At 42.6% G+C, this 21,767-nt stretch overlaps 1 protein-coding gene across 2 annotated transcripts in view; it reads left to right on the forward strand.

Annotated features, from left to right (window-relative positions):
* The window catches only part of LOC103090729 (high affinity cAMP-specific and IBMX-insensitive 3',5'-cyclic phosphodiesterase 8A), a 107,532-nt gene that overhangs the window by 27,869 nt on the left and 57,896 nt on the right, over positions 1-21,767 (forward strand). For both annotated transcript variants that reach the window (XM_007470045.1, XM_007470046.1), the window contains 3 exons: positions 777-967; positions 9,942-9,998; positions 10,922-10,976. In XM_007470045.1, the coding sequence (XP_007470107.1) occupies positions 777-967; positions 9,942-9,998; positions 10,922-10,976 (303 nt within the window). The remainder of the gene's footprint in view (positions 1-776; positions 968-9,941; positions 9,999-10,921; positions 10,977-21,767) is intronic.

The raw sequence follows: 21,767 nt of genomic DNA on the forward strand, positions 1-21,767 counted from the left end.
TTCCCTTAGGCTGTCCCACCTTGACTGTACCACATACCACAGTTGCCCCCTGTTAGTCAGTGTGAGTGTGAAGGGATGGAGCAGTGCGCTCCTGCCCCAGGTTTGGCGTGGGGGCTTGGCCGCGCAGGGGAAAGGGCAGCAGACACAGGCCTCACCCATCCAGCCCAGGCTCAAGGACAGCCAGCTGTCTCTTGCACCTGGTGCTATTCTTGTGTCACTAAACGGGCAGTTTTTGAATTGTAACGTTTTGGTCTACTTTAAGTCTCCTCTCTTATAATCAAAGTAATTTTTTTTTTAACTGGGAGGAATTACATAAAGTCTTGAGTCAGAATATTTAAATGTATTATTTAAAGTATTAAGTATTCTGGGAGTTTGACTGAAATATTGGTGTTTGCCATCTAAGGACTTACCTAGTTAACTTACTGTTAACTAAAATAAGTATTTGTGTTTTTTAATTGATTCAGTTTTAAGATAAAGTACTTAATCAAGTCTTTGTTGAGTTCTTCCAGTGGGCTTATTAGCAAAAGAAATAAGCATATGATCCATGCACTGACTTCCAGACTAAGAACAGATAGAATAGCACTCATTTCAGGGAGCTGAGTGATAACATCCCAGAGTTACATGTAGGAAAAGGATTTACTCAACAGATTGTTATGCTCACATCTGTGTACTTGCCTTGTAAACACTTGGGAGTTTTCTGTGGCTTGTTAAGAAATGACAATTCTAACGACACCTTTTTTTTTTTTTTTAAAAGTGTTCATGCTTTTTTGATTCAGGTACTTTTAGTGTTTCCCAAAGAAGATAAGCAGTGTAATGGATTCTGTAGGGCATGTGAAAAAGCAGGGTTTAAGTGTACAGTTATCAAGGAGGCTCAGATGGCCCTTGCCTGTTTCCTGGACAAACATCATGACATCATCATCATTGACCACAGAAATCCCCAGCAGCTGGACGGGGAGGTGCTGTGCAGGTAAGCCTGAGACTCAGGCCTCAAGAGTCTCGCTGGCATTTGTGACAGTAAACGCAGCCCCAAATACATTAGGTTAAATTCAGTGTCTTTTAAGTTGCCTTCCATGCAAGTAAAATAAGCAAGACATTAGAATATTATTATTTCTAGGAGGGATCTCTATCTCTTTTGTTTTGTTTTGCTTTGCTTAAAACAGTAAGAAAATCTGAATGTGAACCGTTAAGGATTAAGATGAAATCCTGTATGTAATTAACCAGAACTGTCACCTGCATAGTACTGCAACAAGAGTTACTGTAGTTTTCTAGATGTTTTTAAAGTTATAAAAATTTTGAAAATTGTCTTCTAATGTTAGGTGTATGTGCCTTGTTTCTCATACTTGCAGAATATCAATATCATGAGAGAATTTGGGTAGCAGACATAAATCTAAGAAAAGTAATTTCTAAAGAAAGTCATTTGCTGCTGATGGAAGCAAGGCGAAAGTGAAATATCAATTTTATTTGAAAGAAAACTTTTATTTTGGGGAAGACAAATCATAATTTTAATATAATGTAAAATTTTATAATGTATTAATTTTAAGGACATTTAAATGTTGACTTTTAGGAGATAGAAAAGGTGGAAAACCAAATATAACAGGAGTTAAAAACTGAGCTGACAGGAAAATGACATCCTATCAGAAGGTTGTTTACAGGCACATGGTGATTTCCATGTACTTGAGAGTTCACCTTTCAGGTAGTCAGATGAGGTGGCTTTTACCCAGGTGTGATCCACCTCCAGTAAAGCTTCCCTCTGGCCTTGATCTGTGTTGCCTGCCATGCTGCCTGTGTTCCTTTCCTATTTCTGTCTGGTTGATGGCAGTTAGCCATTGTCACTGTAGCCCAGATTTGTTTGACGTGTTATCTGACAGCACACCCATGAGGGATGTGGAGTTGTGGAGAGAGCTCTGACCCTGGGTCCTATGCTCGGCTCTTCCCTTGCCCAGCTGCCTTTGGGTAACTCTCTGTCTTCTCTGAGGATGTGTTTTCTCAGCTGTAAATTTGGAACACTTGGTTTCCAAGATCCTTTATCTCTCTAGCATTTGATGGATAGCACTCAGAGGAAGGGAAGAAAATATCTTAGTTACGTGGTGCTTTTAGTCTTGGTAGACTGCTGCTAGGCCGGAGAAATATCTAAGGAGAGCCAAAGAGCTCAAACAGAAAAGGTAAAGCAGGGTGAGGTGCTGAGGACAACTTGGCTTCCTTCACAGTCTTGTCCAGGTCCAAACCTGGCCACAGGTATGTGCTGGACAATGACATTCATACTCATAAAGGTGGCTCTGCTAGACCGTCCTGTGTTATAAAAGAAAAACTGGGCTTTTCTGGTGGCTCAGTGGTTGAGGGTCTGCCTGCTGATGAAGGGAACATGGGTTCATGTCCCGGTCCGGGAGGATCCCACATGCCGCGGAGCGGCTGGGCCCGTGAGCCATGGCCACTGAGCCTGCGCGTCCGGAGCCTGTGCCCCGCAATGGGAGAGGCCACAACAGTGAGAGGCCCACGTACCGGAAAAAAAAAAAACACACACACACAAAAAAGAAAAAACAAAACAAATAAAAGAAAAACTAAGTTGTGGTAGTTATGGTCTACTTTTTTTTATTGCAGTAAGATACACATAACATACAATTATGCTCCACTTTTTTTTTTTTTTTTTTTTTTTTTTTTTGCAGTACGCGGGCCTCTCACTGTTGTGGCCTCTCCCGTTGCGGAGCACAGGCTCCGGACGTGCAGGCTCAGCGGCCATGGCTCACGGGCCCAGCCGCTCCGCGGCATGTGGGATCTTCCCGGACCAGGGCACGAGCCCGCGTCCCCTGCATCGGCAGGCGGACTCTCAACCACTGCGCCACCAGGGAAGCCCTATGCTCCACTTTTTGAAGGAGAAAGTACTGTTGTTACACATTTTGGGAATATTCTAAACAAATAGGGTAACTCATTCAGCAAATTTATAAATTTACAACTTATACAGTTTTAAAACAGAGAAAGTGACCTGGGTTGCTTAACATGCGGTTTTAGAGAAGCTTAGGCTGTCATGAGTGTGTCTTCTACCAAGTCCCCACCACCCTCCATCCAGCCTCTGATGGGGGTTAGGGTTTCCCAGGGGAGAGTTCTGAGTTTCATACGTTCTCCTCCATGCTGAGTCCAGCTCTGTCCATATTTGGCCCCAGATTTCCGACATTTGAGGGCAGGAGTGGTCTTTTCTGGTTGGAGCACATCCTCACTGCTGTCAGCGGCTCCTCACAGAGTGTGGTTTCATATTCCAGCCCCATCAAGGAGGCCTCCTCTGAGTACCTTCTTCCAATCAAGATCTCTCATAGGCGTGGCTCCTGAACTGAAAACCTCACGGGTTTGGGTAGATGAGCGTAGAGTAAGCAGAGCCGTCACCCCCCGCTGTGTTAGCCAGAGAGCAGACCTCTACAAAGGCACCCCTGGTCACGCTCCTTTCCTGACAGCTGTGTCACAGCCCTGGCCAAGAATCTGAAGTCTTTCTTGCTAGCTGTGTTCTACCACGTCATCACTTTTGTCTTGTTGGCTGAGGATTTGGAGGACAACGGGTGGGGGGAGTCCTTGTGCCATTTGTAGTGAGTTTTCTAGAGGCAAGAGTGGGCCCTGATTTATTTTCCTAGTCAGTTTCATCTCCGTTCTGGCCCGTACCTGGTTTATCTCCCTTAAGATCATCCCTTTTAAGGGTGCCTGCCCACTGTGGACTGTTCCTTCAAGGAATCTTTCCAGGCCATCCCTCCTGAACCTGCTCGCCCTCTCTCTCCACTTACACGGCTCGCTAAGAGACCTTAGCCCTGGCAGAGCCCCATCTGTCCCTTCTTCTTCCTTGTGGGATACCTGATCAACACCCCCTGTGAAGGGTTTTTCATCAGTTGCTGATTTGTCTAAATGATTAGCATTCAGCTGTATCTCTCTACTGGGGACATGTGGAACTCCTTACACTCTTATCAGATGCCTTCCTAGAGGTTAGATATTCTGTGTCTGCGATATTTTCAAACTCACCAGTTGAGGGAACCCTACTTGGCAGGTCTTCTTGGTTCAGGACACTGTGCTTGTTACCAGAGCTACATAGGTGAATAAGACATGGTTCTTGCCTCTGAGGAACAAATGCTTTTGTTGGCGGGGGCAAGCGAGCGATTTCAGCACAGCTCATGGATGCCCACAGAGGAGGTATGCTGCGGGTGCCTGTGTCTAGGAGGGCTTCACAAGGGGGTGTTTGAGTTGAGTCACAAAGGATAAGCAGGAGTTCTGAAAGGAAGGACAGTGGAGAAAACATTCTGGGTGGAGGAAGCAGCATGTGTAGGACTGGGCAGGGTGTCCAGGGCTCCTCTGCCTGGTGTCAGGTGGCTGCTGGATCCAGCAGGTATGGGCCCTGGCTCAGGGTGAGGCTGGAGCAGCAGATGAGCCTGATCTGGAGGGCCTTGTGTGCTGAGCCAAAGGCTTTGGCGTCTGCCCTGTAGGCAGTTGAGACCCTGGTGTAGTCTACGTATTCTACACAGGGGAGTGTCCGGAGTGTGCTGCCAGAGCACTGTGGCTTCTGCCTGGAGAGTGGAGAAGGGGATGGAAGGAGCAAGGCCTGTCAGCCCGCTGTGAGGCTGAGGTCGGGGCCTCCTCCCAACTTCCCGTAGAGACAAAAACTGACCACAGCAATGAACGAACCAAAGATAAGATGACAGATATGCCAGAAGTTGGGAGACAGAAAAGGACAGGGATTCTCACTGTATCTCTTGTGCTATGGGCACCAATAAAGAAGCCTGTTCCTGGAATGTCCTCTGCATACTTCAGCCTCTGAAGCTGAAATTCCAGTGGCCCTGCAGGAAGGAAGTGGGAAGAGGCTTTGCTTTACTCCCACTGTGTCCTGCTGAGCCTGGGATGCTGGAGTTGCACTGACCAGAGCCGAGCACCATCACTTCTGTGATTTACTTTCTACATCCACTAGGAAACCCAAGACAGGGAGCAGAGGGAGATGGACAAAGACGTGGTTTTCACCATGTTGTAAGAAGGGGCAGAGGCATAAGGAGCCTGTAAACATTCCTTCACATATTGCAGTTTCAAAACAACAAACTGCATCAGTTGTCAGGTTTAGCCAGAGAATGGCAGAGAGCAGACCAGGAGTCCCCTCTGTGCAGGAGAGCCATGCCTGCCTGCTGGCAGCGCTCTCTGAGCACACACTTGCACCTGTTGACCTGATCTGCAGGTCCAGACCTGAGAGGAGGACGGCTGCTAACCCCAAGGGTCCAGCAAAGGGGGGTGCAAGGGAGACTCCTCTGACCATCTCTGCTGCAGACAGTCTGCCTGGGTTGATGTTGCTCCCGTTAAAGGATAAAGAAGGGGACCAAAAAGCTGCCAAATTATGGAGGGGGAAAGAACAGCCTGAAGACAAAGAAAATTGTTTTCTGTAAGAAACTGAAGAACCTTTTAGAAGACATATGCTTAGTGTACTCAGAGCTAGTCCTCTGTGCAGCAGGAGCAGGGCTCTGTAATGAAAGGGAAGATTTTTATAAAGGGAGATGGAGGAAGTAAAGCACTGCGTAGAAACCCAACATACGTTAACAGAATTAAGTCTGTGTTGACGTGAAAGGATGCTCAACATCACTAATCATTAGAGAAATGCGAGTCAAAATTACAATGAGGTATCACCTCACACCAGTCAGAATGGCCATCATCAAAAAGTCTACAAACAATAAATGCTGGAGAGGGTGTGGAGAAAAGGGAACCCTCTTGCACTGTTGGTGGGAATGTAAATTGGTATAGCCACTATGGAGAACAGTATGGAGGTTCCTTAAAATACTAGGAATAGAACTACCATACGACCCAGCCATCCCACTACTGGGCATATACCCTGAGAAAACCATATTTCAAAAAGAGCCATGTACCACAGTGTTCATTGCAGCACTATTTACAGTCGCCAGGACATGGAAGCAACCTAAGTGTCCATCGACAGATGAATGGATAAAGAAGATGTGGCACGTATATACAATGGAATATTACTCAGCCATAAAAAGAAACGAAATTGAATTATCTGTAGTGAGGTGGATGGACCTAGAGTCTGTCATACAGAGTGAAGTAAGTCAGAAAGAGAAAAACAAATACCGTATACTAACACATATATATGGAATCTAAAAAAAAAAATGGTTCCAATGAACCTAGGGGCAGGACAGGAATAAAGACGCAGGTGTAGAGAATGGACTTGAGGACACGGGGAGGGGGAAGGGTAAGCTGGGACGAAGCGAGAGAGTGGCATGGACATATATTGCACTACCAACTGTAAAATAGATAGCTAGTGGGAAGCAGCCGCATAGCACAGGGAGATCAGCTCGGTGCTTTGTGTCCACCTACAGGGGTGGGATAGGGAGGGTGGGAGGGAGACGCAAGAGGGAGGGGATATGGAGATGTATGTATATGTATAGCTGATTCACTTTTTTATAAAGCAGAAACACAACATTGTAAAGCAATTACACTCCAATAAAGATGTTTAAAAAAAAAAGTCTGTGTTGAATGCAGAAGCAAGATTGAACTCAGAGTGCTGGGTGCTTTCATAACAATCTCTAGATTTACCTTGGTCTGAACATCCATTTTACTATTGTAAATTCCATTCTTTCCAATGTGAAACTCATTCCACGTGGCAGAGGGAACAGTGGCATAGTACAAGTAATGGAGTTGTGATTTCGTAAAATTTAAGTCATTTAAGAGCTTTGCTATGTTCATACAGTAAGCCTCCAGCATGTGGCCTTTTTTCCAGTTTTGTATCAAGACCATCATCAGAATTACTTGTAGTTTCCTAGTGTATCTGGAGACTGGTAGTTGCCCCCCAATATCCATTTCTACTCTTTTCTTAATAGCAGAATATCTAGTGTTTAGGTGGGAATACAACCACCTAGAAAATATACTGCATTCCCTAGCTTTTCTTGTAGCTAGCCAATGGAAGTGTCATGTGCATCTTCTGAAAAGTGTCCTTGAAGGGAATATGCATGCCCTTCTTCCTGCTCTCTGGAATGTGGATGTTATGGCTAGAGCTCAGCATCTGTCTTGGACCATGAGGAAGAAACCATGTACAGACAATAATAGAGAAACGTAAGACAAAAGGAGCCCGGTTCCTGATGCTACAGAGTGCCATTGCAGCTTGGACTGCTCACCTCTGCCCACCTTGCATGTGGGAGACAAGTCTTGTTTAAGCCACTTTCTCTGGAGTTTTCTGTTGTGCATAACCAAATCAAATGCAAATGTTTCACCAGGTAGCATGGTTCTGAGAGCTTCCCAGTATGCTTGTGCAGCCTTTCCGAATCTCATGCTATAGACTCACGCCCCATCTTTCTTTTTCTTCTCTTTTTTTAAGATTTTTTTTTGATGTAGACTGTGTTATTTTTTAAGTCTTTATTGAATTTGTTACAATATTGCTTCCGTTTTAGGTTTTGATTTTTTGCCCAGGAGGCATGTGGGATCTTAGCTCCCTGGCCAGGGATCGAACCCACACCCCCTGCATTGGAAGGCAAAGTCTTAGCCACCGGACCGCCAGGGAAGTCCCTCACGCCCCATCTTTTTTTCTGACTTCTTGAAATCTTCCTTCCGAATGTCCGGGTGTATATTTTGATGACACCATGTCATTTCTTTCTTATTTTTCTTGAATTCTAAAGTAAAGGGTGTTATTTTGCAACCCGGGTTCCTGACATTTCTATTTCCTAGCCAGTTCTTCCTTCTTATGGACCAGAGAAAGTTAAGAATACATGTCTGCCTTTTCATACCGTGTTAGACCTCCTTTGCAGGGACCTGCTTGTCTCCAGGAAACATGATCTTTCCTTCTACTTTGTTCTTAGCCCAGTGCCCCTCCTCTCTGTATCCAAATCTACTTAACTGAGATCATCTACATGGTTGTGTACTTGCTATTATACCACCCAGATCTCTGTTTTTCTTGTAAAAAGATGAGAGCTCGTTTGAAATGGCTGGCTGCATACTTAAAGTGCCTTTTCTCCCTCTAAATCTTCGTGATAGGATAGAAGTATAAATGTAAGAACAACTACAGTGTCCTAAGAAGTCATGGAAATACCATTTGTGAGTCCATGTCTTTCATTCCCTGTTTAAGATTAGTGCTAGGGTGAGTATTAGCCAACAGGTTTGAAAAGTGACCTGGCCTTGTCTGTTGTGTGAGGGTCTGCCATGCCAGTCATCCTCCCCAGCTGAAACAGCCCTTCCCATGGCTCCTTCTCCAGGAAGGTGAGCTTGGCTATTTTCTAGGCAGGGAGACCATGTTTGGACCAGGGCCTGGCACCTGGTCAGCAAGCCCTTCAGCGACCTGTTGAGAGGGCTCTTCCGGTAGAGCCAGGTAGCCAGTGCCCTTTAGGTTGGCTCCCTCTGGAGATGGTAGGCAAATAGAAGCTGGAGGAGTACAGTGGACCCTAGGAGAAGCAGAAGTGTTGACACAGAGAGAGAGAGTGAGAGAGAGAGTGTTATGAGCTACGTGGTCCATGAGAGAGACTGGCTGGTCCCTAGGGCTGCTTTTCCATCCCTGAGCAACTAACCAACCCTAGAGCTAGTCTGCATCTATCGTTGGACTTCAGCCTTTCTCAACCTGAGCTCCATGAGAAAATTAAGCCTCAGTGCCCTGAGGCAGGGATAGGCAAAGGGGAACACAGTCAGGCCCATTCCTTTATGTATTGTCTGTGGCTGCTCTCGTGCTACAGTGGCAGAATTGAGTAGTTGTGACAGAGTCTGGATGGCCCAAAAAGCCTAAAATATTTACTATCTGGCCCTTTACAGAGAAATTTTGCCAAAACTGAGGCATCCATTGTATATGATGAATTGACTTTTCTCTTATGCATCTGGAATGGTTATGTTATGAACCATCCTTGGGAGAATTGAGAAATAGTCACTCAAATCAGTTTCTGTGTTCAGTGATTCAGAAGTGACACAAGTGATTTTTGAACCAGCAGAACTGAAGTAAGGCAGTAAGTCTGGGCTACTCTCTGTCCCATCCCGGACACATTGTCCAGGGGCCAGCGTGCTTCTGACTTGGCTGGGGCAAGTCACCCTCCGGTGTGAGTCCTCTTCCTTCCAGGCCAGCGGCTGAGTTCCTCCCTCTTCCTGTGGCCTGGCTCTTCTCCGGATAGGCCAGCTTTCTTCCCCAGGGTAGGATGGGTCAAAGCCATTGCATATCTCCAGGGGAGCAACTTCTTTTCCTCCTTCTCCTCTCTGTCACATTCATCTCTGCCCTCTCTCATCTTGTGGCTGGATTTTCATTCCCCGTGACTTCCTGGGCAGCTGCTTCTCTGGATGGTTAAATCCAGTCCCTGCGGGCAGACTCATACTCCTTGGGTCATTTAAGTGGAGCAGTGTCTTCTACTTTTCTCAACCAGTCTTCCTTTCTTAATTTTTCCTGTCAGGTGTTGATTCTCCTCTTTCTGACTGATAAGAATATCTTGCATTTCCAAGTTTTGAGTATTTATTGTTACTGTTTTTGCCTGCATTCTACTTGGGAACCCTTCTTTGCACTGCTTAGAATACAGTGGAGAGCTGACCCTTGGGCTTCTTCACCCCCACTGGAATTGTCGCCATCAGCTAGTGGTAATATACATAAACTTGCATTTTCCTTTGGTAGGAAGAGACTAGTACCCCTTTCACGTAAGCCCCAGGTAGGGAAAATTTCCCGCCTGAAACAGCTTAGGTTAACAAAGGGCCAAACAAGTAGAAGGCACATCATTTGCACTAGGTGTTATCTTCACACTCCATAATTGTTAGGGTTACCATAGGCCACTGGTTAGGAGTTTGGGTTAGGAGTTTGTCCTCCAAAGAGAGAAAGATGAAGTAGCTAAGAAGGTGACTCCAGCGTATGAAGGGATCTTTTGCTCTCCCTTCTCCCTCTCCCCCAACTTTAATTGTTCTACCAAAATCGTTTAGGTATATTTAGTTTTTAAAGAATTGCTTTAAATTTATTTTAAAACTTTTTTTTAAAGGTCTATCAGATCATCAGAACTCTCAGAAAACACAGTTATTGTTGGTGTAGTACGCAGGTAAGATACTTCCTTCTTTCCTTCTTTTTTGATGTTGAAATTCAGGTGTCAGTGTAATGTTTGCTTTTAACAGAGGCCCAAATAACAGCTTGTGGGCCGTGACAGGCCTCATCCTTTTTAGTTGGGCCTCTTTTTCTTCACTCTTTCTTATTTTCTTTCACTTTGGCAGTTAAATTCATGGCTGGAGTTTGTACTCTCATACTAGGTTTTGTGATTTTGGACTGCCTTTCACTTTAGAAATAGGCAAACCACGAGAGAATTCCATTCCTAAAGTATGAATGTTTTCCAGGCGTATTTCCTAGGGACTTCAAACTCCAAATATCTATGAAGATTTGAATTATACATAATTGGGGGAAATCTTATATTTCATTTTAAAATTGGAGGTAAGGAAAGAACAGAAGTAATTTAGTTTAAATTAAAATTTTTACATATCAAATAGATATACAGTCACTCCTGCCTGTATCCTGGCTGTTAGTGTAATATCTGTATTTCAAGCATTAATACACACTGCCAAAAAGCCTAGTGTGGGGCTTCCCTGGTGGCGCAGTGCTTGGGAGTCCGCCTGCCGATGCAGGGGACATGGGTTCGTGCCCCGGTCCGGGAGGATCCCGCGTGCCGCGGAGTGGCTGGGCCCATGAGCCGTGGCCGCTGGGCCTGCGCGTCCGGAGCCTGTGCTCCGCAATGGGAGAGGCCACAGCAGTGAGAGGCCCGCGAATCGCCAAAAAAAAAAAAAAAAAAGCCTAGTGTGAAACTAAAACAGAAAACTGTTTTCAACTTTATACGTTTGATTTGTATGTTAATCTAATTCATCTAAAAGTGCTCATTATATGACAGTATAATATTATGTAAATTAATGAGTAGTTAAAGATGTGAGACGTAATTGATAAAAACTGTCTCTAACCATTTACTGTATTCTTTTGAAGGGCGGTTAGAGAAGAGTCATCTGTAATGTCCCTCATTGAGGCTGGCTTTACAAGGGTATGTACCCACTTTTTTGTTATAAAAGTATAATTCAGCATGAGAAGTTATTTTATCTCAGTTTAGAGCCCAGCAATAGTTTTGAATTAAGTTGAAGAAAAAAAATTGTCCTTATGCTATGTTACAGTTTGGTGTAACTTTATAATCTGGTAATCTAATAATCCACAACACTTTGCTTTCTTAGTCTCTCAAAACTATGCCTGCTAAAGTCATGTAAACATATTAAAATCTCCTTTAATGGCTTACTCATTAAAAATTATGCCATAGGATGTGTTGTTATAATGCTTACATGTATACATGCAACTTTAAAGCCAGTTCAAGGATTCTGGAAGTAAGACCTGCCCAACATGGCTCCCTTTCTTTCCACCACTGGCTCCAGTCTGTTGGTTTCTCTTAAGCCAAAAAGCTTCTGAAGGCTTTGCTCAGCTGGCTGGCAATGAGCCTTGGGAATCATGATGGAGAGAGCTTATGTAAGGCTGATTGTTGGGCAGATTTGTAGCCCAAATTAATATTATCAGTGAGGTAGTCCAGAAACCTCAAGCCTTGAACTTAGTTTAAAGTGATTCTGGGGCTTCCCTGGTGGCACAGTGGTTAAGAATCCGCCTGCCAATGCAGGGGACACGGGTTTGAGCCCTGGTCCGGGAAGATCCCACACGCTGCAGAGCAACTAAGCCCGTGCACCACAACTACTGAGCCTGCGTCTAGAGCCTGTGAGCCACAACTACTGAGCCCGTGCTCCACAACTACTGAGCCTGTGCTCCATAGCTACTGAAGACTGCACGCCTAGAGCCCATGCTCAGCAGCAAGAGAAGCCACTGCAGTGAGAAACCTGTGCACTGCAATGAAGAGTAGCCCTGCTCGCTGCAACTAGAGAAAAACCCGTGTGCAGCAATGAAGACCCAACGCAGCTAAAAATAAAATAAAATAAATAAATGTATTAAAAAAATAATAAATAAGGTGATTCTGGATGGTAGCACTCCCAGGTATTCGAAGAAACAAAGTACAAATCCTCCCAGAGAAAGACACCTTCTTCTTTGGCCTCAGAGAATCTCTGCAAATAATCAGTCAGGGGCAGCAGGCAGCACTCAGCATTAACCAGTCCACCAGGAGACAAGGCATTGCAAGTGAGAACTAGCAGGGAGAGAAAGACAGCAGGAACAGACCCTCACAGTCCTCAGAAATTAGAATGATCAGATATGAATTGTAAAACAATTATGCCTATTATATGTAAAGAAATAAAGACAAGACAAGCTTGGAAATATCTGCAAGGAATAAGAAAGTATAAAAAGTGACAACACATTTTAGGTAGAACGTAATTGAATTTTGAGAAGTGTACATATAATAACTGAAAATTTGAAAACTTAGTAGGTCAGAAGAAGTTATCCAACATGTAGCACAAAGATAAAAAAATAGAAAATAAGTTAGAGAGGTTTAGAAATGTGGAGGGTAGAATGTACGGTTTAGCATATATATAACTGGAGTTCCAGAAGGACAGGAGAGAGAATGGGGCAGTGTGTTTGAAGAGAATTCTCCAGAAATGATGGAAGACTTTAGTCCACAGATTCCAAAATTCCAAAGTAGAGTAAATAAAAAGAGAGGACACATCATACTGAAAAAACAAAGAGAAGATCTTAAAATCAGCCAGAGAAAAAAGATTAACCTTCAAAAGAGTAAGACTAACAACTAGCTTCTCAGCAGCAATAAACGGAAGATAGAAAACAGTGGAATAAGATTTTCAGTGTGATAAAAGAAAATAACTGCCAACCTACATTGTTATACCAAGCCTAAATACTTTCAAAAATGAAGGTGTAATAAAGACTTTAAGAAATATGAAAATTGAGGCAGTTTGTAAGTAGCCTTGTAAGATTCTCACAAGGAAATTCGTAAGGAGGTACTTCAAACAGAAGCAAGGTAAATCCCAAGTGGGAGGCCTGAAAGGCAAGAAGGAATGAGGAACAAGAAAGGGGTGAATGTGGGGTAATTATAAACACATATTTACTGTATAAAACAGTAATAATGTCTCATCTGATTAGAGCTTACGGTGAGAAAAGGACTGTAACCTGAGAGTCACACACCGAGCTAAGTTATTGTTCGTACCCTTTAGGGCAAAAGAGATATTCCTTTTGGGGGATATACATAAAATTCAGAGATGTATTTCCCCAGTAGCCCTGTCTGAGGAAAATAATTGAGTAAGGACTTCAATCATAGAACAAATGAACTGGAACAGAAACTCTAAGATGAGGGAGAGAGCAGTAGAGAGAAGTGATGGGAGGTGAGCCTGCCCTGCGCACGTGCTCCCCTGCTCCTCCCTCCTTCTCGAGCCCTCCTTCTTTCTGTGTCTGCGTGTGTACATACACAGGTACGGGTATGTGTGTGCAATGTAGAATATATATGTTTATATGTAATTATCATTACATAACATCCAATAATAGCTCATTTTAAATTCTAGACTATCTGATCAAACCCTAGGTGTCTTCAAGGTTTGGGGGGAGGAAGTAGAGGTAAAAGGATTCTCGTGACCTCACCTAGCAGACAGGGAATGGGGGTGGGCAGTAAAAGAATTCTGAAGTTTTCTTCTTTATGGGAAATGTGCTGGTGGGAGATACTTTCTTCTGGAGGTAATTGGTATCTTGTTTTCAAATAATAGTAAAGAAATCTATGTCTGCTTCTGAGATTGGTGAAAAGGAAAGTAACCATTAATAGAGAAGTTTAAGTAAACTTCCAAATTAACAAAATGTGGAATTTGCGGGAATTCCCTGGCGGTCCAGTGGTTAGGACTCCACACTTTCACTGCTGAGGTTCCGAGTTCAATCCCTGGTCAGGGAACCAAGATCCCGCAAGCTGCTCAGCGCAGCCAAAAAAGAAAAAAAAAACATATGGAATTTATAGCAACTTGATCAAATTGGCAGATCCAAGGAAGGGGAAACAACAGTGTGAAAGCAATCATAAACACTAAGATAAGAGTAAAATCAAGTGCATGGGAATGGACTGAATTCTCCCATTAAAGGATAAGCCATTAGATTGGGTTACAAAAGTACAATGATATGATGTCTATAAGACAGTGATAAAAGGAGCTTAATAATAAAGAAACAAAGAGGTAGCAAATAAATGCAGACAAAAGGAACACAGGAATTCCAATATTAACATCAGATAAGGTGGAACTTAAGACCTTGTTTTTTTTTTTTTATTATTTTTTTTTTAACATCTTTATTGGGGTATAATTGCTTTACAATGGTGTGTTAGTTTCTGCTTTATAACAGAGTGAGTCAGTTATACATATATATATGTTCCCATATCTCTTCCCTCTTTGTCACCCTCCCTCCCACCCTCCCTATCCCACCCCTCCAGACAGCCACAAAGAACCGAGCCGGTTTCCCTGTGCCATGCGGCTGCTTCCCACTGGCTATCTACCTTACGTTTGTTAGTATATATATGTCCATGTCTCTCTCTCGCCCTAACACACCTCACCCTTCCCCCTCCCCATATCCTCAAGTCTGTTCTCCAGTAGGTCTCTGTCTTTATTCCTGTTTTACCCCTAGGTTCTTCATAACATTTTTTTTTCTTAAATTCCATATATATGTGTTAGCATACGGTATTTGTCCTTCTCTTTCTGACTTACTTCACTCCGTATGACAGACTCTAGATCTATCCACCTCATTACAAATAGCTCAATTTCGTTTCTTTTTATGGCTGAGTAATATTCCATTGTATATATGTGCCACATCTTCTTTATCCATTCATCCGACGACGGGCACTTAGGTTGTTTCCATCTCCGGGCTATTGTAAATAGAGCTGCAATGAACATTTTGGTACATGACTCTTTCTGAATTCTGGTTTCCTCAGGGTATATACCTAGTAGTGGGATTGCTGGGTCATATGGTAGTTCTATTTGTAGTTTTTTAAGGAACCTCCATACTGTTCTCCATAGTGGCTGAACCAATTCACATTCCCACCAGCAGTGCAAGAGTGTTCCCTTTTCTCCACACCCTCTCCAGCATTTATTGTTTCTAGATTTTTTGATGATGGCCATTCTGACTGGTGTGAGATGATATCTCATTGTAGTTTTGATTTGCATTTCTCTAATGATTAATGATGTTGAGCATTCTTTCATGTGTTTGTTGGCAGTCTGTATATCTTCTTTGGAGAAATGTCTATTTAGGTCTTCTGCCCATTTTTGGATTGGGTTGTTTATTTTTTTGTTATTGAGCTGCATGAGCTGCCTGTAAATTTTAGAGATTAATCCTTTGTCAGTTGATTCATTTGCAAATATTTTCTCCCATTCTGAGGGCTGTCTTTTGGTCTTGTTTATGGTTTCCTTTGCTGTGCAAAAGCTTTGAAGTTTCATTAGGTCCCATTTGTTTATTTTTGTTTTTATCTCCATTACTCTAGGAGATGGGTCAAGAAGGATCTTGCTGTGATTTATGTCATAGAGTGTTCTGCCTATGTTTTCCTCTAAGAGTTTGATAGTTTCTGGCCTTACATTTAGGTCTTTAATCCATTTTGAGCTTATTTTTGTGTATGGTGTTAGGGAGTGATCTAATCTCATACTTTTACATGTACCTATCCAATTTTCCCAGCACCACTTATTGAAGAGGCTGTCCTTTCTCCACTGTATATTCCTGCCACCTTTATCAAAGATAAGGTGACCATATGTGCATGGGTTTATCTCTGGGCTTTCTATCCTATTCCATTGATCTATCTTTCTGTTTTTGTGCCAGTACCATACTGTCTTGATTACTGTAGCTTTGTAGTATAGTCTGAAGTCAGGCAGCCTGATTCCTCCAGCTCCATTTTTTGTTCTCAAGATTGCTTTGGCTATTCGGGGTCTTTTGTGTTTCCATACAAATTGTGAAATTTTTTGTTCTAGTTCTGTGAAAAATGCCAGTGGTAGTTTGATAGGGATTGCATTGAATCTATAGATTGCTTTGGGAAGTAGAGTCATTTTCACAATGTTGATTCTTCCAATCCAAGAACATGGTATATCTCTCCATCTGTTTGTATCATCTTTAATTTCTTTCATCAGTGTCTTATAATTTTCTGCATACAGGTCTTTTGTCTCCTTAGGTAGGTTTATTCCTAGATATTTTATTCTTTTTGTTGCAATGGTAAATGGGAGTGTTTTCTTGATTTCACTTTCAGATTTTTCATCATTAGTATATAGGAATGCCAGAGATTTCTGTGCATTAATTTTGTATCCTGCTACTTTACCAAATTCATTGATTAGCTCTAGTAGTTTTCTGGTAGCATCTTTAGGATTCTCTATGTATAGTATCATGTCATCTGCAAACAGTGACAGCTTTACTTCTTCTTTTCCGATTTGGATTCCTTTTATTTCCTTTTCTTCTCTGATTGCTGTGGCTAAAACTTCCAAAACTATGTTGAATAAGAGTGGTGAGAGTGGGCAACCTTGTCTTGTTCCTGACCTTAGTGGAAATGCTTTCAGTTTTTCGCCATTGAGGATGATGTTGGCTGTGGGCTTGTCATATACGGCCTTTATTATATTGAGGAAAGTTCCCTCTACACCTACTTTCTGCAGGGTTTTTATCATAAATGGGTGTTGAATTTTGTCAAAAGCTTTCTCTGCATCTATTGAGATGATCATATGGTTTTTCTCCTTCAATTTGTTAATATGGTTAATCACATTGATAGATTTGCGTATATTGAAGAATCCTTGCATTCCTGGAATAAACCCCACTTGATCATGGTGTATGATCCTTTTAATGTGCTGTTGGATTCTGTTTGCTAGTATTTTGTTGAGGATTTTTGCATCTATGTTCATCAGTGATATTGGCCTGTAGTTTTCTTTCTTTGTGACATCCTTGTCTGGTTTTGGTATCAAGGTGATGGTGGCCTCGTAGAATGAGTTTGGGAGTGTTCCTCCCTCTGCTATATTTTGGAAGAGTTTGAGAAGAATAGGTGTTAGCTCTTCTCTAAATGTTTGATAGAATTCGCCTGTGAAGCCATCTGGTCCTGGGCTTTTGTTTGTTGGAAGATTTTTAATCACAGTTTCAATTTCAGTGTTTGTGATTGGTCTGTTCATATTTTCTATTTCTTCCTGATTCAGTCTTGGCAGTTTGTGCATTTCTAAGAATTTGTCCATTTCTTCCAGATTGTCCATTTTATTGGCATAGAGTTGCTTGTAGTAATCCCTCATGATTTTTTGTATTTCTGCAGTGTCAGTTGTTACTTCTCCTTTTTCATTTCTGATTCTATTGATTTGAGTCTTCTCCCTTATTTTCTTGATGAGTCTGGCTAATGGTTTATCAATTTTGTTAATCTTCTCAAAGAACCAGCTTTTAGTTTTATTGATCTTTGCTATTGTTTCCTTCATTTCTTTTTCATTTATTTCTGATCTGATTTTTATGATTTCTTTCCTTCTGCTAACTCTGGGGTTTTTTTGTTCTTCTTTCTCTAATTGCTTGAGGTGCAAGGTTAGGTTGTTTATTCGAGATGTTTCCTGCTTCTTAAGGTGGGCTTGTATTGCTATAAACTTCCCTCTTAGAACTGCTTTTGCTGCATCCCATAGGTTTTGGGTCGTTGTATCTCCATTGTCATTTGTTTCTAGGTATTTTTTAATTTCCTCTTTGATTTCTTCAGTGATCACTTCGTTACTAAGTAGTGTATTGTTTAGCCTCCATGTGTTTGTATTTTTTACTGCTCTTTTCCTATAATTGATATCTAATCTCATGGCGTTGTGGTCGGAAAAGATACTTGATATAATTTCAATTTTCTTAAATTTACCAAGGCTTGATTTGTGACCCAAGATATGATCTATCCTGGAGAATGTTCCATGAGCACTTGAGAAAAATGTGTATTCTGTTGTTTTTGGATGGAGTGTCCTATAAATATCAATTAAGTCCATCCTGTTTAATGTATCATTTAAAGCTTGTGTTTCCTTATTTATTTTCATTTTGGATGATCTGTCCATTGGTGAAAGTGGGGTGTTGAAGTCCCCTACTATGAATGTGTTACTGTCGATTTCCCCTTTTATGGCTGCTAGTTTTTGCCTTATGTATTGAGGTGCTCCTATGTTGGGTGCATAAATATTTACAATTGTTATATCTTCTTCTTGGATCGATCCCTTAATCATTATGTAGTGTCCTTCTTTGTCTCTTCTGATAGTCCTTATTTTAAAGTCTATTTTGTCTGATATGAGAATTGCTACTCCAGCTTTCTTTTGGTTTCCATTTGCATGGAATATCTTTTTCCATCCCCTTACTTTCAGTCTGTATGTGTCTCTAGGTCTGAAGTGGGTCTCTTGTAGACAGCATATATATGGGTCTTGTTTTTGTATCCATTCAGCCAATCTGTGTCTTTTGGTGGGAGCATTTAGTCCATTTACATTTAAGGTAATTATCGATATGTATGTTCCTATTCCCATTTTCTAAATTGTTTTGGGTTCGTTATTATAGGACTTTTCCTTCTCTTGTGTTTTTGTCTAGAGAAGTTCCTTTAGCATTTGTTGTAAAGCTGGTTTGGTGGTGCTGAACTCTCTCAGCTTTTGCTTGTCTGTAAAGGTTTTAATTTCTCCATCAAATCTGAATGAGATCCTTGCTGGGTAGAGTAATCTTGGTTGCAGGTTTTTCTCCTTCATCACTTTCAGTATGTCCTGCCACTCCCTTCTGGCTTGTAGAGTTTCTGCTGAGAGATCAGCTGTTAACCTTATGGGGATTCCCTTGTGTGTTATTTGTTGTTTTTCCCTTGCTGCTTTTAATATGCTTTCTTTGTATTTAGTTTTTGACAGTTTGATTAATATGTGTCTTGGCGTATTTCTCCTTGAATTTATCCTGTATGGGACTCTCTGTGCTTCCTGGACTTGATTAACGATTTCCTTTCCCATATTAGGGAAGTTTTCAACTATAATCTCTTCAAATATTTTCTCAGTCCCTTTCTTTTTCTCTTCTTCTTCTGGAACCCCTATAATTCGAATGTTGGTGCGTTTAATGTTGTCCCAGAGGTCTCTGAGACTGTCCTCAGTTCTTTTCATTCTTTTTTCTTTATTCTGCTCTGCAGTAGTTATTTCCACTATTTTATCTTCCAGGTCACTTATCCGTTCTTCTGCCTCATTTATTCTGCTATTGATCCCATCTAGAGTATTTTTCATTTCATTTATTGTGTTGTTCATCATTGTCTGTTTCATCTTTATTTCTTCTAGGTCCTTGTTAACTGCTTCTTGCATTTTGTCCATTCTATTTCCAAGATTTTGGATCATCTTTACTATCATTATTCTGAACTCTTTTTCAGGTAGACTGCCTATTTCCTCTTCATTTGTTAGGTCTGGTGGGTTTTTATCCTGCTCCTTCATCTGCTGTGTGTTTTTCTGTCTTCTCATTTTGCTTATCTTACTGTGATTGGGTTCACCTTTTTGCAGGCTGCAAGTTCGTAGCTCCCGTTGTTTTTGATGTCTGTCTCCAGTGGCTAAGGTTGGTTCAGTGCGTTGTGTAGGCTTCCTGGTGGAGGGGACTAGTGGCTGTGTTGTGGTGTATGAGGCTAGATCTTGTCTCTCTAGTGGGCAGGTCCACGTCTGGTGGTGTGTTTTGGGGTGTCTGTGGACTTATTATGATTTTAGGCAGCCTCTCTGCTAGTGGGTGGGGTTGTGTTCCTGTTTTGCTATATGGTTGGCATAGGTTGTCCAGCACTGTAGCTTGCTGGTCGTTGAGCGAAGCTGGGTGCTGGTGTTGAGATGGAGATCTCTGGGAGATTTTCGCCGTTTGATATTATGTGGGGCTGGGAGGTCTCTTCTTGACGAGTGTTCTGAAGTTGGCTCTCCCACCTCAGAGGCAGAGTCCTGACTCCTGGCTGGAGCAGCAAGAGCCTTTCATCCACTCGGCTCAGAATAAAAGGGAGAGAAAGTAGAGAGAATTAGTATAAGTAGGAGGAAATAGGAAAGAAAGAAAGAAAGAAAGAAAGAGAGGAGGGAAGGAAGGAAGGAGGGAAGGAAGAAAGAAAGAAAGAAGAAAAGAAAGGAAGAAGGCAAGAAGGAAAGAAAGGAGGGAGGGAGGGAGGAGGGAAGGAAGGAAGGAATGAGGGAAGGAAGGAAAAAATACAGAAAGAAAGAAGATACAGTAAAATAAAATAAAGTATAATAAAGTTATTGAATTAAAAAAATAATTATTTAGAGGAAAAAAAAAAGGGAAGGATAGAACCTTAGGACAAATGGTGGAAGCAAAGTTATAGAGACAAAATCTTACATAGAAGCATACACATATACCCTCACAAAAAGAGGTAAAGTGGAAAAAATCATAAAACTTGCTCTCCAAGTCCACCTCCTCAATTTGGGACGATTCGTTGTCTCAAAAAGGGAAGGAAGGAAGGAAAGATAGAAAGAAGGTAAAGTATAACAGAGTTCTTTAAATTAAAATTAATTATTAAGAAAAAAATTAAAAAAAAAAATGGTCGGATAGAACGCTGGGACAAATGGTGGAAGCAAACCTATACAGACAAGATCTCACACAGAAGCATACACATACACATTCACAAAAAGAGGAAAAGGGGAAAAAATCATAGATCTTGCTCTAGAAGTCCGCCTCCTCAATTTGGGATGATTCGCTGTCTATTCATGTATTCCACAGAGGCAGGGTACATCAAATTGATTGTGTAGCTTTAATCCGCTGTTTCTGAGGCTGCTGGGAGAGATTTCCCTTTTTCTTCTTTGTTCTCACAGCTCACAGGGGCTCAGCTTTCGACTTGGCCCTGCCTCTGCGTGTAGGTCGCTGGAGGGCGTCTGCTTTTTGCTCAGACAGGACGGCGTTAAAGGAGCCGCTGACTCGGGGGCTCTGGCGCTCTCAGGCCGGGGGCAGGGAGGGGCACGGAGTGCGGAGCGGTCCTGCGGCGGCAGAAGTCGGCGTGACGTTGCCCCAGCCTGAGGCCCGCCGTGTGTTCTCCCTGAGAAATTGTCCCTGGATCCCGGGAACCTGGCAGTGGCGGGCTGCACAGGCTCCCCGGAAGAGGGGTGGGGGCAGTGACCTGTGCTCGCACACAGGCCCCTTGGTGGCGGCAGCAGCAGCCTTAGCGTCTCCCGCCCGTCTCTGGTTTCCGAGCTTTTCTCGCGCCCGTCTCTGGAGCTCCTTTAGGCAGCGCTCTTAAAACCCCTCTCCTCGCGCACCAGGAAACACAGAGGCAAGAAAAGGTCTCTTTCCTCTTGGGTACGTCCAGACTTTTCCCCGGACTCCCTCCCGGCTAGCCGTGGCGCACTAACCCCTTCGGGCTATGTTCAAGCCGCCAACCCCAGTCTTCTCCCTGCGCTCCGACCGAAACCCGAGCCTCAGCTCCCAGCCCCTGCCCGCCCCGGTGGCTGAGCAGACAAGCCGCTCGGGCTGGTGAGTGCCGGTCGGCCCTGATCCTCTGTGCGGGCATCTCTCCCCCGCTCCGCCTCCCGCAATCTCTGCCCGCCAAGACCTTGTTTTATACACACATAATTTTATATAAAAATTTTATATTATTATTGTTACATAGTTTTTTGGTTCTCGCATTTTGACACTCGCACAACATTCACAGATATCAGTGCCTGTCCCCATTCCCTGACCTCCAGTAATCCATGTGAGCTAGTACAAGAAAAACCACATCAGCCAGCATGAAGGTGAGCATTCCTTTAAGAATCCCAGGTTGGAAGTTGTGGATCACCTATTCCCAGGAATCGTTAGGTCATCCCTCCTTAAACTGCTTAGGGAAGCATTCACAAGAGGCAAAAAACTTTCCCAGATAACTTTGAAGATCTTTATATTATTACTCTTAAGCTGCAGAACTGGCTATTCTTTTTTTTTTTTTTTTTTTTTTTTTTTTTTTTTGGTA

The sequence above is a fragment of the Lipotes vexillifer genome, unplaced genomic scaffold (assembly GCF_000442215.2).
Source record: "Lipotes vexillifer unplaced genomic scaffold, Lipotes_vexillifer_v1.1 scaffold532, whole genome shotgun sequence".
NCBI lineage: Eukaryota > Metazoa > Chordata > Mammalia > Artiodactyla > Lipotidae > Lipotes > Lipotes vexillifer.